The sequence below is a fragment of the Candoia aspera genome, chromosome 2 (genome assembly GCF_035149785.1).
Source record: "Candoia aspera isolate rCanAsp1 chromosome 2, rCanAsp1.hap2, whole genome shotgun sequence".
NCBI lineage: Eukaryota > Metazoa > Chordata > Lepidosauria > Squamata > Boidae > Candoia > Candoia aspera.
In genome coordinates, this window is record NC_086154.1 from 179,622,412 (window position 1) to 179,638,248 (window position 15,837).

Below are 15,837 nucleotides of genomic sequence, written 5' to 3' on the forward strand. Positions count from 1 at the left end.
CAAATCTTTCAGTGCCCAATTTGCTTCCCTTCAATATCATTTCAAACCACTGATGAGCATTTTTAATTACGATTTTTAAGCTAGCTGTAGATGTACAAAATAGACATGCCACCCAATCAATAATAACTAGCTTGCTAATCAGAAAATCATGTGGCACTTTACCAAGTGCTTTGAAAGATATATTACGTCCACAAAATTTTCCTGTACATGTCCTTTAAAATAAATGGGCTACCATTCTCTTGTTCTGTTGGACACTGAAATTTAAGTTATTAGTGCTTTTACTGATCTTCCTCTTAAACTTATCTAGCAACCCCATGCCTTGAAATTAAGGATATTAAGCTTTTCCCATCTCTTAATTTCCATACAAGGGTTAATATAGAGAAGGACTTTATACCTGCTCTTTATGCAATGAATAGCAGTAAATGGCTAAGTAAACTTATGTGTAAGTTGGAAGCCCTCCTTGGCAGGTAGAAGAATCGTTCTGTCAAGAATTATAAGAACAATTATCAGATGCAGAGCTGTGGCTTTGAGCCCTTGTTGGTAGTCATGTATGTATTCCAAAATGCTTTCCAAATATGACTTATGGTATGTTAACTGGTAGGATAATAGTAGAAGCAAGAACTGTTTAAGAGCGAGGGCATCTATTGTTCATTGTCTTCGAAAATGGATTTTTCAGATGGCAACACTACTCCTCTTTTTCCCTTTAGCTCTCAAAATACAGTGCAGTTCAAGCACATACCAGCTGCTGCAACAGATTGGAGAGTATGTATTGGTGTGCCGGGGGAATTTGCAAATCAAGGTAAACATCTTCGAGCTTTCCCCAAATGGGAAACGAATGGTCATCTTTTAGCGGATTTTGTTTTAATTCTTCTGTCCATATTTGAAATATGAATTGCATTCATGTTTGAATAGCTCCTTAGGCCAATTTACATTTAATGTCTCCCCCAGGAATCCTGGGAATTGCAGTTCAGTTAAAATATTGAGTTATCATCACCCTAGGGCCTAATTTGTGCTGAGGTTCTCCAGGAACTATTTTTAACCTCAAGCTATAGTCCTGGAAGATGAAGCTATAAAATACTGTAGAAAAAAATACTCAGAGAAGTTTTATCTCCCCACCAAGTAGGATAGCTGCAACCAATCAACTTTCATTATAGATGGTAAGAGTGCCACAAAGGCATCCCCCCCACACCCACTTGAGGCTGCTGCTTCTTTCCTGCTCTGTGTGTGTGTGTGTGTGTGTGTGTGTGTGTGCATGCACACCTTCAAGTCAGTGTTGACTTCTGGTGAGTGTCTGGACAAGTCCCTGCAGTTTTCTTGGCAAGGTTTTCCAGAAGTGGCTTGCTGTTGCCTTCTTCTTCCTTGGGCTGAGAGAGAGTGACTGGCCCAAGGTCCCCCAGCCGGCTTTGTGCCTACGGTGGGACTGGAACTCACAGCCTCCTGGTTTCTAGCCTGGTGCTTTAACCACTACACCACACTGGCTCTCTCCTGCCTTTTTTGTTTGTTTGTTTGTTTTACTTCCAGCTTTCAACAGCCCTCTCAGAGAAAGCAGGAAGAAGCAGCTGGAAGGCAGATGCCAGGAGTGGCTTTCAATTTCCTTAGAGCAGTGTTTCTCACCCTTGGCCACTTTAAGATGAGTGGACTTCAACCCCCAGAATTCCCCAGCCAGCCATGTTGAAGTCCACACATCTTAAGGTGGCCAAGGGTGAGATACACTGCCTTGGAGTGTTGACTGGGTTTGGATGGTAGCTCTTTGCCCTTCTCCCTGTTCATTCAGTTCCTTGGGATTTTTTTCCTCTGGTTCAGTATATTCATTGCCTAGAACCCTGCTTACTCCTGCCTGTCAGTTTCCTACTGGTTTATCTCTTTTTCTTTGTTCCAATTTGCTCCCTTACGAATGCATAACTCGCTTATAGGCATTGCCTTTTGTCAGAGGGTCGAGAGTTTATTAAGAATGATAGATGCTCTGTACATCAGAGGTGCTGCACTCATTAACTGGATCCAGTGAAGCACTAAAGAATATGTGCAATGCAAAGCCTGTATATGGCTTGTTTGCTTCCTCATATGTTTCTAGAGTTAAGAATAGATTTGAATAACTTGAATGTGGTACAAGACCAGCAGAATTCTGATGCAACTGCATAGTTTCATTCTAAAACAAAGGTCAGTTAAAATGAAGAAGAGCCCCTTTTGCTGTTCTTTGCTGACCAGTGGATGGACAAGCCAAAGCATCTTCAGTAAATCAGTTAGTTAGTTAGTTAATGGCTAGCAACATCAAGTCAGGCCAGGCTGTTAAGGCCTGTGTGTCTGACTTCACACGTTTATCCTGGGCATGTTCTGAAACTAGTTTGCCAGTTTGGACAAAAAGAAAAATTAGCTATCTGAAGTTTGCCTATTTACATTCTGTTAGGCACAAAGGGGGACAGAAGGAAGGTACGTTGGGCACAGGCAAAAAGGCCTGTTCGTATTTTGGCTTGTTTAGCTAAAGAGGATTAGCAGAAATTTCAGAACGTGTTCTTGTTTCTTATTTTGTAAACACATCTAAGCTACTTCTCAAAACTCTGTTAGGTCCTTAGTACTCAAAAGGGGAGAAGAATAGGAAAGGATGTTTTCATTTCAAATTAACTAAGATTGAACTGAATTTTAGGTTCACAGAAAATAAAATTGCTTCATACCCTCCTTGTAACCTTTACTTGCAGCTCTGTTAATTAAAATCCATGCTTGAGTTGATTAATGTCCACAGTAATGCTTGCAGCCTGTAGCTCTATTCATACTTAATTTTAAAAAGCAGTGGGCTGTCTGCTCCTCTGTTGTCATGGTATGTAGAGGAAATGTTCTCAGAAACAAAGTATGGTTACTGACACTACTGAAATGCTCTATTATTATGTTTTTCATTTTAGGGGAAAGGCGACATGGTAACCTACTGGCTGGAAGGAAAGAAGTCTGGTATAATTCAGAAGAAGATATTAAGCCCATCTGCAACCTCTGAGGCTATTAACCAGAGTAGTTTTGGTATCATTCCTGGTGTTGTATAGAATGGCCCATTTTCAAATCCATCCCAAAATAATGTGATCAGATGGCCGATGTCTGTAGCTTTGTAGGGAATTATAAGCAGGAAGAATCTGAGTTATCTCAAGATTCTTTTTCTAAACAACAACAATGCAATTGATACAATTCTCAGCTCACGGATTACTCCAAGTAGTCTTTGTGGAGATTCAAGTGTTATGTCAAGCCATGGTTTGCATTTTTTAGCGGTTTAAGCAGGGACATATCTATATCTGGATTCAGCCCCCTTTTTGATAGTTAGCTTGTATTTTCTCTGAAGATCTCCGTGAGCTACCTGACGACACACATAATTTTCATCCTGTCCGTGGTTGTGGCTTAGAAAGAGATGTGAGTGCAGTCATTGTAATTTGTAAACCATGCTTTGTGGGTTGCGTTAGGCCACTAGTTCTTGTTCAACAAAACATGGTTAAAATAAGCCATGGCTTAGCACACTGTATAAATCTTATCCTAGTTCACATTCAGCCCCAAGGTTGCTCTGGTTGTTGCTGAACTATAACTTACTGCTGACTATTATGGGTGATGATAGAGCCTCGTGTGGCGCAGAGTGGTAAGCGGCAGTATTGCAACCAAAAACTCCCCACCACCCGAGTTCGATCCCAGCAGAAGCTGGATTCTCGGGTAGCCGGCTCAGGTCAACTCAGCCTTCCATCCTTCCGAGGTCGGTAAAATGAGTACCCAGCTTGCTGGGGAAAGGTAATTACAACTGGGGAAGGCAATGGCAAACCACCCCAGTCTAGTCTGCCTAGAAAATGTCACGAAAGCGGTGTCCCCCCAGAGGATCAGACATGACTCGGTGCTTCCACAGGGGACCTTTCACCTTTCATAATGGGTGGAGCTATCAGGAATTGTACAATCACGAGAGCAAGAATAGGCATCATTCTTTCCCCTTGTTATGTCCCTTATACACCATCCCTGTTACTAGCTATCCAGAGGACATGATTGTTTGGAAGAAGATGCTCCATATACTGAATGTAGAAACTCCCTGTGGTTTGTACCAGGTAATGTAAGTCAGTCCCTTTTAGATCTCTCCCTCCTGCCTTAGAGCATGACAATTGGGCGCAAAGCTAGTGAGGACTCAAGAATTTGGAACTAGCAAGCTGGTTTCTACTCTCCATTTCCATTTGTTCTGGAACTCTAAATAGGGTTCAAACAAGAGACAGGGAGAGCTCACTTTCTAAAATGTGGAAAACAGGAGGCAATGAAATGGCAGTTTGTCTAAGACCTGCTGTCCACAGCAGTTTAATTGAGATTCTTTCCAGGCACTGCATCAAAACTCATTCATGCTGGCAATAACTCTTTACCTCTATTATGTTCAGAACCTTTCTGGATGCTGAAAGGGCTCCAAGTTGGCAACAAGCACCCAGTAAAGGCACAAATGCCAAGTCTGTATGCAAAGCAAACACCCAAGGAAACAAATGGGAGAAAGAATCATGAAGCTGCCTATACTATTGTGTTCCTTTTTGTATGAGGATAAGCATTCTGTGTGGGAACTGTTTAATGCACCTTGGGGATGCTGGGTCCCGCTTGCTACTGAACCACACAAGACTTTTTTCACCAAAGAGCCTCAAAATCACTCTGGCTTTTCTCAGAATTTGGGATGCTGGCCAAGCAGCCTCATTCTTGAAGCAAAAGCTTGGATGCTTCTTGCAAGCACTCTTCTGTTCCTAAATAACTACCGCTCATAAGTGAGGGATACTCTCTCAAGTTGCAGAACTGTAGCATCAGTTAAATGCACATGCATTCAAAGATGCTCAACTCCCCTGGTTGTGATTAAGAGAAGCCCTTCTAGATCAGACCAGAGACCAATTCCAGAGGAAGATGCTGCCCTGAATCAGTCAGACTCTGCAGCCTTCCCTTGCTGGTCCTCAACGTTTGGTGTTTCACGTTTTGCTATTTCTGAATGTGGACAGCACACAGTGGTTCTCCAGAAATATCTGTCCCTAACCAATGATGAAACATATGTTTGGCTTCACAATACAAGTGCCAGTCTTTCATATGTACATCACAATGTGCAGGCAAGTATGTAAGAGGCTGAGTTTGTATTGCAATGGCCATGTTTATGTTATGTTAAAATATAACTTCTGAGAGCTCAGCTTTACATACAACAAAGTTCTGATTTACCCAAAATATAAAACATGGGGTCCACAAGCTTCAGTTCATCATACAGTAGTCATCTTAAAGGCAGGCTATGTTCTTCCCAAAATGTTATTTCCCAAATGGTTTCCCTTGACCTGGGAAGGTGATTTTACTTTCACTGAGAACTTAGTAACAGAGGAGGACATTGCTGAAAATCAGCATGCAGGAAGCGAAAAGCAGGAGTGAAAGAGGTAGAAAAGGACAGAAACTGCTGCCAGTGGCCTCATGGGAATGATGAAGAGTGTTCTAGCAGAAGATCAGTGTCTTAGTTCTATCTTCCACTTGTACAGGATGGGATAGTTTTACAAGATGACTGAGAGGACACATCTACCGAATGGTAAGAGATACTGATCTCGGTGCTACAGGGTCAACATCTGTAGGCCTATTAGTTAAGCCCAGATTTCTGCATTCTCCGAGTGTATACACTCCAAATATCAGTTTGTGTGCATGTGTGTACTCTCTGGGATCAATTAATTTTATAAATGGAACACTTTATTTATGTATTTATTTATTGCCCATAATATGAACCACAACCCTGGGTGGCTCATAAAACAATACAAACTGTAAAGAAACAACAAATAAAAATTCATAGTACCCTGGGGCAACACTCTCCCACACATCAAGATATCAATTTGCTGGGTGGGTTCCAGCCTCATTCTACCTAATGCTTGTGAGAAGAGCCAGCTCTTCAAGGCTTTCTGGAAGGCTAAGAGGGTGGGGGCCTGCTGGATCCCAGGGCACTGTGTTCCCAGGGCAGAGGCTGCTAGATGACATTTAAGAGAAGGGATCTGGAGCACGCCCACCCTATCTGGCCTGGTGGGATTGGGAAGTACCCTCAGGGAGAGGCAGTTCTGTAAATAACCTGATCCCATGCCATTTAGGGATAGATGATAACCAGCACCTTAAATTGCATCTGGAAAAAAACTAGAAGCCTGTGCAGCTCACACAGCAGTGATATAATATGGGCAAACCGTGGAACTCTCAGAGCTGCTAGTACCACTGCATTCTGGACCAGCTGTAATTTCCAGATGGTCTTCAAGGGTGGCCCCATGTAAGCAAATTGCAGTAATCCAACTGGGAAGTGACCAAGCTGTGACTGACTGTGAGCAAGGCCTCCTGGTCCAGAAATGGGCACATTTGGTGCACCAGATGGATCTGTGCAAAGGCACCCCTAGCCATGGCTACCATTTACTCACTTCTTGAGCAGGAGCAGCAAGTCCAGGAGGACCCCCAAGTTGCACACCAGCTCTACCTGAGGGAGTGCTGTCTTGGCATTAGTCAAAGATGACACCTCACCAGACCCAGGAGTGCCAAAAACCCAGAGCTACTCTATCTTGCTAGGGTTGAGTCAAAACCTGTTCTTCCTCATCCAAACCCTTACAGCCTCCAGGTCAGCACTGGACTAGCACTTGGCCCAGCGCTGGGAAGTGTTGCTTGGCTAGCCTGGGGTGGAAATGTGTAGCTGAGTATCATCAGCATATTGATGATACCACACCACATGCCACCAAATGACCTCTCTCAGCAGTCTCGTGTAGATATTAAAGAGGAGGAGTGAAAGACCCAAGCTCAGAGGCACCCCACATAGCTGGAGCTCAATCTGTTCCCCCCAGCAATACCAACTGGAACTAGGCACAGAGAAAAGAGGAGAACCACCACAAAACAGTGCACCCCACTCCCAACCCCCAGAGCCAGTCCAAAAGAATACCACAGTTGATGGTGTCAGAAGCCATCTAGAAATCCAGGATAGCCACAATCAACGCATCATCCCCATCCTGAGCCCTCCACAGATAATCTCCCAGCACAATGAACCATCTCATTGCTGACTGAACAGGGTCCAGATAATCTGATTCATTGTCTACCACCATAAAAAGGGAAGGCTGGAGACTGGACAAAAGTTATTTAACACACTTGGATCCAAGGATCACCTTTTGAGAAGGGGGTGTACCACCACTTCCTTCAAGGCAGGCAGCATCACCCCTTCCCATAATGAGGTCCCACCACTTGGACCCAACTGCATGCCACGTCTCAGGAGGCCATAACCAACTAGGAGGAGCATGGGTCCAAAATACAGGTGGCAGAACTCACAGCCCTGAGGGGCCTGTCCATCTCCTTGAGAGTAGGCAGCTCAAGCTCTTCCCAGAAAACTGAGTTCAGACATGTCTTGGTCATTACCAAAGGACCTGACCTGCCAAGTGAAACCAAGCAACTTTATCCAACAAATGCTGAGAATATTCCTCACAGAGGCCCTGCAAAGGCTTCTGTGATCCCTCTTATCTAGAAGGGACCTATTCATCCTAAACAGGGCTGCTGGTCAGCTATCTACAGATGCAATAAGAACAGTTGATTTATTGCCACAAGGTAGGCCCTACTAGAGGCTCTCACCTGTCAGCCTTGTAATCTAGATCTCATGTCATTTCATCTCCCACAGCTCCTTGGTAAACCAAAGAACCTATGGGACCCATAAAAATACCAAGTTCATGCAGGGACAATCTGATTCAAGGCCTTTGTTACATGCTCACTCCAAGCTGTGATCAAGGCCTTGGCTGAAGCATGCTCCAGAGCTTCCAGAAAAACGCCAAGTTCCTTCTGAAACTCAACTGCATCCATCAATCACCCAGGACAGGCTGATTGAATAGGCCCTCTCCCCGCAGTGGGGGGCTGGCCCAGAGAACCAGTTGCATGCAAAAGTTTAGCTCCTCCTGGTCAAAGTGCATATTTCAATTAATCAAAACAGAAACTGACCCAACCCTCCACATGGTATGTGGTTAAACATGACATCTTGGGTCTAACCCTAACTTTTACACACAACTATCTGTTCTTAAAGAGTATTGTTCTGTTGTAGAACTGTGTCAGTTTAGCACATACAAGTGGCACCTGTTGCAAGAAATACTGAACTGAAATCAGTGCCTCTTCTACTCACCCCATTTGCATTCTCCCAGTGTTACATTTTCATGTGCATTGAACATACTGAGTCCTCATTAGGCTATTTTGAGGGGGTCAGGAGATTCCTGCCTCTTAGAATCTTCTACCCCAAAATCTGTCTTCTTCTACACACCTTGGAGCTTGCCCAAACCTTTCATTCTTTCGTTTATGGATGATGTAGCTTCGGCTGTGTAAGAACACACCGTCTATGAGTTCTGATTGCTACAATTCCATATAGTAAACAAACTGCTTGTATTGGTAAACCCAGAGAAGAACCTATTCAACAAATACTGTCAATGTTGGAAAGTGCCTAAATTTTGTCCAATGGCTCTTCATTGTTGAAAGTCTCCTTACCTGTTGGAGTTGGAAGTTGATAAGCTAGAAAGACAGCAAATATAATTATAGATGCCAAGAACTGATTTGGATTGAGGCAGGATATGAATGCAACAAATAAAGAGATAGATGGAACATGGGGCAAGAAATAGTCTTATGAATCAGTAAAGAGTTTTGTGGCACCTTAAAGTCTAAGTTAGCATTGCATAAGGTTTTCTGGATGACGGTTGAGGTTTTGTCACAACCATGGGATGCAGTCCTGAAATAGGAGTATTACATTGTTAAAGAGTTTGTTGTTCTTGCTATAAAAGATTAAAGTGACTTTGTTTCTGGAAGCTATTAACTTGTCAGGAAGGTGATGTTACTTACTTACTCATAGACAGACTGCTTGAGGTGACATGTATTGTGCTTAAAGAAATCATGAGTGATGTGAAAAATGCCCTCTGAAAAATTTGCCATTTATTAGAGCATCCACTCATGATTAAATTTTAATTCCCCTCTTTCTCTGTATGTTGATTGTGTGTTGACTTGAGGAACTTGATACTCTTGGATTTAAACCATAGGTTAATGGAGAAAAATACTGCAGTCTTATAAGCAAATATTTTAGAGTTATATCAGTTATAATTAGGAAAAAATATTGAGCTTAACTACCTATAAGTGTCCTAACAGTCAGGAAGCACGCTGAGAAAAGGAATAAGTCGCTAGTGTTTTATTACTGCTACATTAGACAGAAAATCCTAACAAACTGAAGAAGCGTGGGAAAAACCCATACAGATAAACCCCAAAAGTCAAGGCGGGTCTGTTCTGTGTCTCTTTGAATGGCTGCTCAACTCCTCACTACTTCGCATGCGTTTTCCCCCCTGGGTAGGGGCCCCCTCCTGCTCACCATCAGTGCTCATGACAATAAGACTCCAAACTGTAATTCAGTAATATTTCAGTAATTGTTTCCTTATCTATTTTTTAGATTCATATTGTCTGTAATTTCTCTTTATAGGATATTTTGCCTCTTGCAACTTCTATTCTCTTCCAGATTTCTTTTCAATATATGGTCAATATATGAAATTGCTATTCTATGTTTTGCTTTGCTTTGTGATCTGCATTAACTGAATGTCAGATGTTAGAGAAAAAAACTTGCTTTCGTTAGAGAGAAAACTTGTTCTTTATTACAGTAGCAATTATTATAATTCTTTTTACTTAAGAATACATTGACATTTCACATTTTCAATGCTTTTCTCTCTTTCTGTCCCTCTCCCCCGAAAGTTTCATTGATTTCCATAAGCATAGGTTTGCAATCTTGTGGTAGGACCTAAAATACTTCTAGTTGTTACTTTTATTGATTGTTTTGTTATTGTTGTTTTCCTTTTCTTTCCTGTTTTCAGAGTTTATAAGCCGTTTTGTATTATATGTGTTTGGCTCACTCTTACTATAAATTAATAATTAATATAACTTAAAATATATTTAAAAGGAAAAAGAAATATAGTTTATTGTTCTTTTATGTTTAGTTAATGAGACTGAAAAATATTAGATATTTTAATCAATGTATTTTAAAAATTCTACCACCTCTTGCCTAAAATATTATCATAACTTTAAGATGAAATCCCCTTTTCCAGTATCCAATCAGTTAGTAACCTTTCAGTTGTATCTTTTGTAGTCCCTTTAAAAAGTTGTAATTAAACTCCAAGGCTCGTATTTAAATGAAAGATTTTGTGATTTCACTGACCTTCAGCAACAGATCCTGCACTCATATGGATGTTTTCAATCAGGCTATAAAGGGCACTTTCTAAATAATTTCCCCCAAATTAAAAACTTACTAAAATTATACATACTAGCCAGCAAACTCACACAGAGTAAGTTAGCATGTATAAATCCATTTTATAAAACACTTACAAAAGTGTTTCATTTTAATTAACTTGTAATTTTTAAAACCACCCACCAAGCCAGATCAACACAATTCTTCCTGTAGTGCAAATAGAAGGGCTGATGCCAAAAAAGGAACACATTGTTATCTATAATTTCAAAACGTCTGATCTGCCAAATTTCTTAATAAATTTACCCTTTCTTCCAGCTGCTATTTGCCCAAGGAGATTTGTTATGGGCACAAAACAAAGTTCTGTTGAAGAATAAATAGCAGTTTGGGAAGGTAACTTTTACTGGGGAAAAGTGTTAATTATTATTTATTAAATTTTTAAATTGCTAAATAGCCAAACTCTCTGGGTGATTTACAACAAAACATACTAAAATATACAATTTGAATAAAGACATATACCAAAAAACAATCAGATAAAATGCAAGCTAGGCACCAGCAAGGCGATCATTCAGATTTAAAACAATACAAATTAAAGTACAATTAAAATGCAATAAAAAGGCCAGGGAAACTAGAAGGATTTTCACCTGGCATCAAAGTGATCCTAAAGTGGATGCCAGCTGAGCCTCTCTGTGGAAGGAATTCCATAAATTGGGTGCCGCCGCAAAAAATGCTCTTTCCTTTGTTGAGACCCACCTCAAGTCCTTTGCTGGTGGTGGTGGGGACCTGGAAGAGGGCCTCATTAGATCTGAAAATCTCATTAGGTATTTATAGAAGAAGGTGCTTCTACAGGTAATGTGGTCCTAAGCCATTTAGGGCTTTAAAGGTCAAATCCAGAGAATAGAGAGCTTAACTTTTAATGTCTAGAACAAATCACAGAGAATGCTGCCACTGGGGGAAGGTGGTGATTTGGGTCAGGGAATGCATTTTTAGTGTTCTAGTTTCCAGTGGTTCTGTACAGTAATACTATACATTCAGCTGCTTTAGGAATACAAGAATTGCTTTGCAAAATCAAGCCCAACTCCATCTACCCTTCATTCAGCCAGTCAGATCTCTTCGGACACCCCAAAAACAGCAAGGCAGAGAGACTGACGGCCATTGATAAGCTTTAACTTATTTAATCTAAATTTGTCTAATTCCTTTTTAAAATTAATGTGAATTTGAATGTATACCTATAGCATCTTAAAAATGGGCAGCATATCCAAAGCAGGTGAGAAAGCAGCAAGATAGAATAGCGAATAGTGAGTAAGTATTTCATTTTGGCAGAGAAGGGGCTGGACTTGAGCTGTGAGCGAGGAAAAACACAGCAAGTTCTGTTTGATGTATATGCCCAAACTTATTCATAGAAGACCTTACATTTTACCCTTTATTTTCAGGCATCATTCCAAGCCACAAAAGTACAAACCAGGCAATACAGTATGTGTTCCTCAAGGAGGTGCCAGATAAGGTTTGAGCATTATTTGCATGAGCTTCACCTAAGGTAGTGTTATCCAAATGTGTTGGAATACAATTGCCACAAACCTCAGCTAGCTTATTTAGAAGATTTCATTTCATTTATTTATTTAATATTCCAGCCTTTCTACTCAAGTAAGCATTCAAGGTAGAAAGTTGTAACTATTTAATATTTTGCATATACTTTAAAATCTAAACTAACTTCACTGTAGATTCGGATTAGTCACAGTGACTTCTTGTAGGATAAACACGTGTGCCCCCTGTTTTTAAAAGTCAAAATCTGGCCCATGTTCAAAACTAGAACTCTTACTGTGTCACTTGCATCATCATTTCTAATTTCATTGGAGACCTTATGCAGAAGAAGGGCAATTGCATGACAATATATATTATATAACAATACTGAGTATGCTAGAGAGAGAAAAAAACAGTTGAAAACTCATAGTATGTTAATAAAGTTTTAAAACTTAGGTGTTAATGTTATTTCTCTTATTTTCCTTTACCGAGGTGTCTGTCACTACTGTTTTCAGCCTTTGACTTCTTAACAGGACACTATTTGAAGTATGCTGACCTGCCTGAACTTGCTGCTCTGATCCTTAACATGCTAAAAGTCGGGGAACAGGATGAGACAGGCGCGCGGGGGAACAGAAGTTCAAGGATCTTAACGGAGTTGCCCCCCACTCCCTATCAGAACTTGCAAAAGTTAAGAATACAGCACCGGTCCATTTCCGGAGAAACCTTGAACTGGGCAAGCGCGCTGAAATTCTCAACCTCACCTCCATTTCTTTAGCCTTGTATAAGAAAATGGCTTAAGTCTCGCTGCTTACAGCTCATCATACCAAGCGACGATTCTCCTTGAACATGCTATTATTACTTGAATAGAAACGAAAACTAAAAGAAAAAGTATTTCAGGCACTAAAGGTTCGCGTATCAGTCACATACCAGGTTTTAAAGTTAACAGCTGAGCTATGAGGCTAGCCCCATGCAGTGCAAAACCAGCTAATATGATTATAATATTATCATTATGTATTACTACCGTTATCGTTACTTGAAAAAGGGTGGGGGTGGGGTTATCGTCAGTATTGTTTGTCCCCGTTTGAAAGAGCGAGGGCCAACTCGAAAGAGAAAGCTCGAAGGAAGCGCCGAGGCTCGCCAAGACGGTTCGGTCCGTTCAAACGATCGCCTGGGGATCCGAGGTGAGGTCTTCCGTGGGGTTTATGTAACAACAGTACCTGTCGTAAGGGCTGGTCTCCGTGTAGGAGCAGACGATGACGCTGTCACTGGGGACGACGTTAAGGTCGTCCTCCGCCGGCCACGCGGCGACGGCCCCCTCGAAAGCAGGGGACTCCCCCCGCGGCTGGTCTAAGGCACTGTAAGGCGAGGCCTCGGCCACAAAGACGTTCCCGCCAGGCATCTCCGGGTAGCACCTCTCCAAGTACCTCAACATTTCCTCCTGAGCCACTCTGGGGGCCAAGCCCCCGCAGTCCCGCGCGGCGGGGGTGGCGAGTGAGTCCTTCCCTCCGCCTGCCCCCTGGTGGATCGCCTTCGCCGGCTGGGCGGCGCAGGCTCGCGGGGCCAGCTCGTCGCAGCTGCTTTTGCCGGACTCCAGGTCCGAAGGGGTCCTCAGCAGCTCCAGGACCTCTTTGTCCTGGGGCTTCTTGCGGCAGCAGCTGCACGGGGGGCAATAGCTGCGGTTGGGCCACTTGGTGCAGCCGTCGGTTTTCCTCGTCAGGGCGATAGCGGCGATGCCGGGCAAGCAGATGGCCGGCCCAATGGCCAGGAGCGGGATGTCCCCCAAAGTCTCGCCCTTGATCCCGGAAACCGTGAACATGAAGCCAAACACCAAGAAGACGCTGACCAAAGCCACCACGAGTCCGGTCCGGGGGTTGATGTCGTCGGGTCGCATGGCTTACTAACTCTCTAGGTCATTGGGTCTCTTCGCTCCACGGAGAAACGCGGGGAGGGGGGAGCAAGCTCCAATCCCGCGGACAGCTTGGGGGGGGAGCAAAACGCAGCGGCTCCACGACGGACTCCAAAGTCGCCCGCAACGATCGCCGGGCGCCTCACCTCGCCTTCCCCTCCCGGCCGCGCTTTTAATGGAGCGCGCCGTCGCGGGGTCCCAGAATTGGCCGCGCTTCCTGCGAGGCTTCCCTTTCCCCGACCGCTGCTCTTGCTGCCGCTGCTTTTAGCGTCGCTGGTGCCGCGCAGCGAACTGCCTTTTTCCCCGGCAGCCTGAAGGCACGTGAAGTCCCGAGGGCTCTTTTGCTCTTCCCGTTTGGATCCCGGGCCAGCGGTCAACGATGCATTAAAAGCAGTTGTAGAGACATTACCATAGCAGAGGTTCCAATATGCCCAACGCGCAAGCGAGCGAGGGAATTAGGTAATACACGATTACGCGTGTGGCTCAAAGATTGCAAAAGGGATGGGGTTCGGCCTCCTGTGGAAGGGGAGACGCGACAGCACGTGAAAGCGGCGATCCTAAACTAGTCTGTGTAGAATCCAGTGACTTTAATGGGAGCTCTCAATAAACATGCATGGGGTTCCGCTGAGTTGCATTCTCCCCCATGTAGAAGAAGAAAATAGAATCGGGCTAACCCCCCCATCCATCCCCCACCCTTGGCTAAGAAAAAGAAAGAAGACAAAACCGCGTAAGAATGATCACTTGGGTGCTTCAGAGTAAGGGCGGAACAGTTGCAAGGAGGCAAGGCAGGTAAGGGTCTTCAGGTGCAAAAGACCTCCTTTTCCAGCTGTTTCGCAGCCCGGGCAGCGGTGAGTGTGTAGAAGGCGAGCGTCCCGGCGTGCTCAAGGTAGGCACGAGCGCAGTTCGCGACCCGCGCGCTTTCCCACTATGAAGAGCGCGCGCTGCTTCACAGCAGCAGTGGCGGTCAAAGCACAGGACGCCCTCTCGGCTCTACCCTCCGGCTGCTCCGTTCGCTCTTCCGAGGCTCCCGCGATGCGCGGGAAGAAAGGGCGGGACGTTTGTTAGCAGGTAGCAGCGGTCCCCTAGAATCCAAGGCGCCAAACAACGAGGTAGTTTGGATGGTAGGGAAGCAAGAACGTGCCTTGTAGTAAGCGGTAAATAACACTCTGCCCGTCCCCCTCCACAGAGACCAGCAGTTCTAATAGGAAGCACGTAAGCGCCGACTTCATCTGTAGCGCTAATACGGCAGAGGAGAGCAGAGTGGTGTCCATTAGTCTAGCTGCCAAAAAACTCTGGGAAGAGAGCGGCCGAATTAAAAAGTGGCGGTGCATCGCGTCTAACTATAGTAACATTTACTACGGGTACAGGTATAATACTGCTGTTAATCCATGCACTTTGCCAGTTACGCAGTTTACGTCTAATGGTGGCCTTGTGGGATGGGTGATACTAGGCAGCAGTTCTACACTGTGCGTAACTTAGACGTAGGGACTGGGTCTGTGTCTGAGGTAAACGTGAGGGTGACAAGACAGGTAGAAGTATATTTGTGTGGAGAGCTGTTGTGCTTATAACAGAACATAGTTTATGAGTCCACAAATGAACCACTCTGCTTTTGGTGCTCTCTGTAGGAAAATATTTGTGGGTGAAGTTCTTTTAGAAAAGTGTGTGTGTGAGAGGGAGAGGGAGGGAGGAGTCTTGGGAGGGTGAAATCTATGAACTATAATGGTATTGAGAGGAAAAAGAAAGTGTCTGGGTTAGAGCATTATTTAGCAGAAGAAGCATTTTGTTCTTGGAATTAGTATCTCAATTTGGGGACTAAACAGAAATTAACTTTCCCCTTTTATCAAAATAAGATATTCTTTTTTCCAGCTGATACTGTTTCCCAACACATTATTGTCTGATACTGCAAGCCAGAATGGAAATTAATAATGGAATTGGTTGCTTGTTGTTTAGTAAGATAATTTCTCTTATGTCAGTTTCTTTTATTACTGTCTATTCTACCTGATAATGGTTCTTCAAGATCTAAAATGGGCATCCTTCACATTGCTTGTTATTTTATACTTTTTTAAAAATTGCATTTGAATTTGGAATTCAAAGAATTGAATGTGGAATCTATTCCATAAAAACATGTACGTTAAGACTGAAATTCCTGTTTATTATTAAGTGATTCGTACCTGGAAGTTCAGTTCTGATTAAAGGTCTGGATTACAACTGG

General features: G+C 43.4%; 3 protein-coding genes and 1 long non-coding RNA gene across 5 annotated transcripts in view; 2 read left to right on the plus strand and 2 right to left on the minus strand.

The window, feature by feature from the left end:
* The window catches only part of LOC134492469 (atrial natriuretic peptide receptor 2-like), a 56,376-nt gene extending 53,117 nt beyond the window's left edge, over positions 1-3,259 (plus strand). The window contains exons 22-23 of the mRNA XM_063296640.1: positions 708-799; positions 2,895-3,259. Coding sequence (XP_063152710.1) covers positions 708-799; positions 2,895-3,029 — 227 coding nt within the window. The 3' untranslated portion in view covers positions 3,030-3,259. The remainder of the gene's footprint in view (positions 1-707; positions 800-2,894) is intronic.
* Positions 1-15,837, minus strand: part of LOC134492532 (uncharacterized) — a 349,089-nt gene that overhangs the window by 192,216 nt on the left and 141,036 nt on the right. The window lies entirely within an intron of this gene.
* Positions 12,369-13,690, minus strand: TMEM215 (transmembrane protein 215). Its single transcript, XM_063296696.1, has one exon. The coding sequence runs from the start codon at positions 13,608-13,610 to the stop codon at positions 12,876-12,878; it is 735 nt and encodes a 244-aa protein (XP_063152766.1). The 5' UTR covers positions 13,611-13,690; the 3' UTR covers positions 12,369-12,875.
* Positions 13,863-15,837, plus strand: part of LOC134491314 (uncharacterized) — a 125,928-nt gene continuing 123,953 nt past the window's right edge. Inside the window, exon 1 of one of the 2 annotated variants that reach the window (XM_063294986.1) lies at positions 13,863-14,084. The gene's annotated coding sequence lies outside the window, so the exon portion shown is untranslated. The remainder of the gene's footprint in view (positions 14,085-15,837) is intronic. The other variant, XM_063294987.1, reaches the window with a different exon arrangement.

Coding starts and splice junctions, on each gene's coding strand:
- TMEM215 (XM_063296696.1), bottom strand. CDS start 13,610: ATGCGACCCGACGACATCAACCCCCGGACCGGACTCGTGGTGGCTTTG.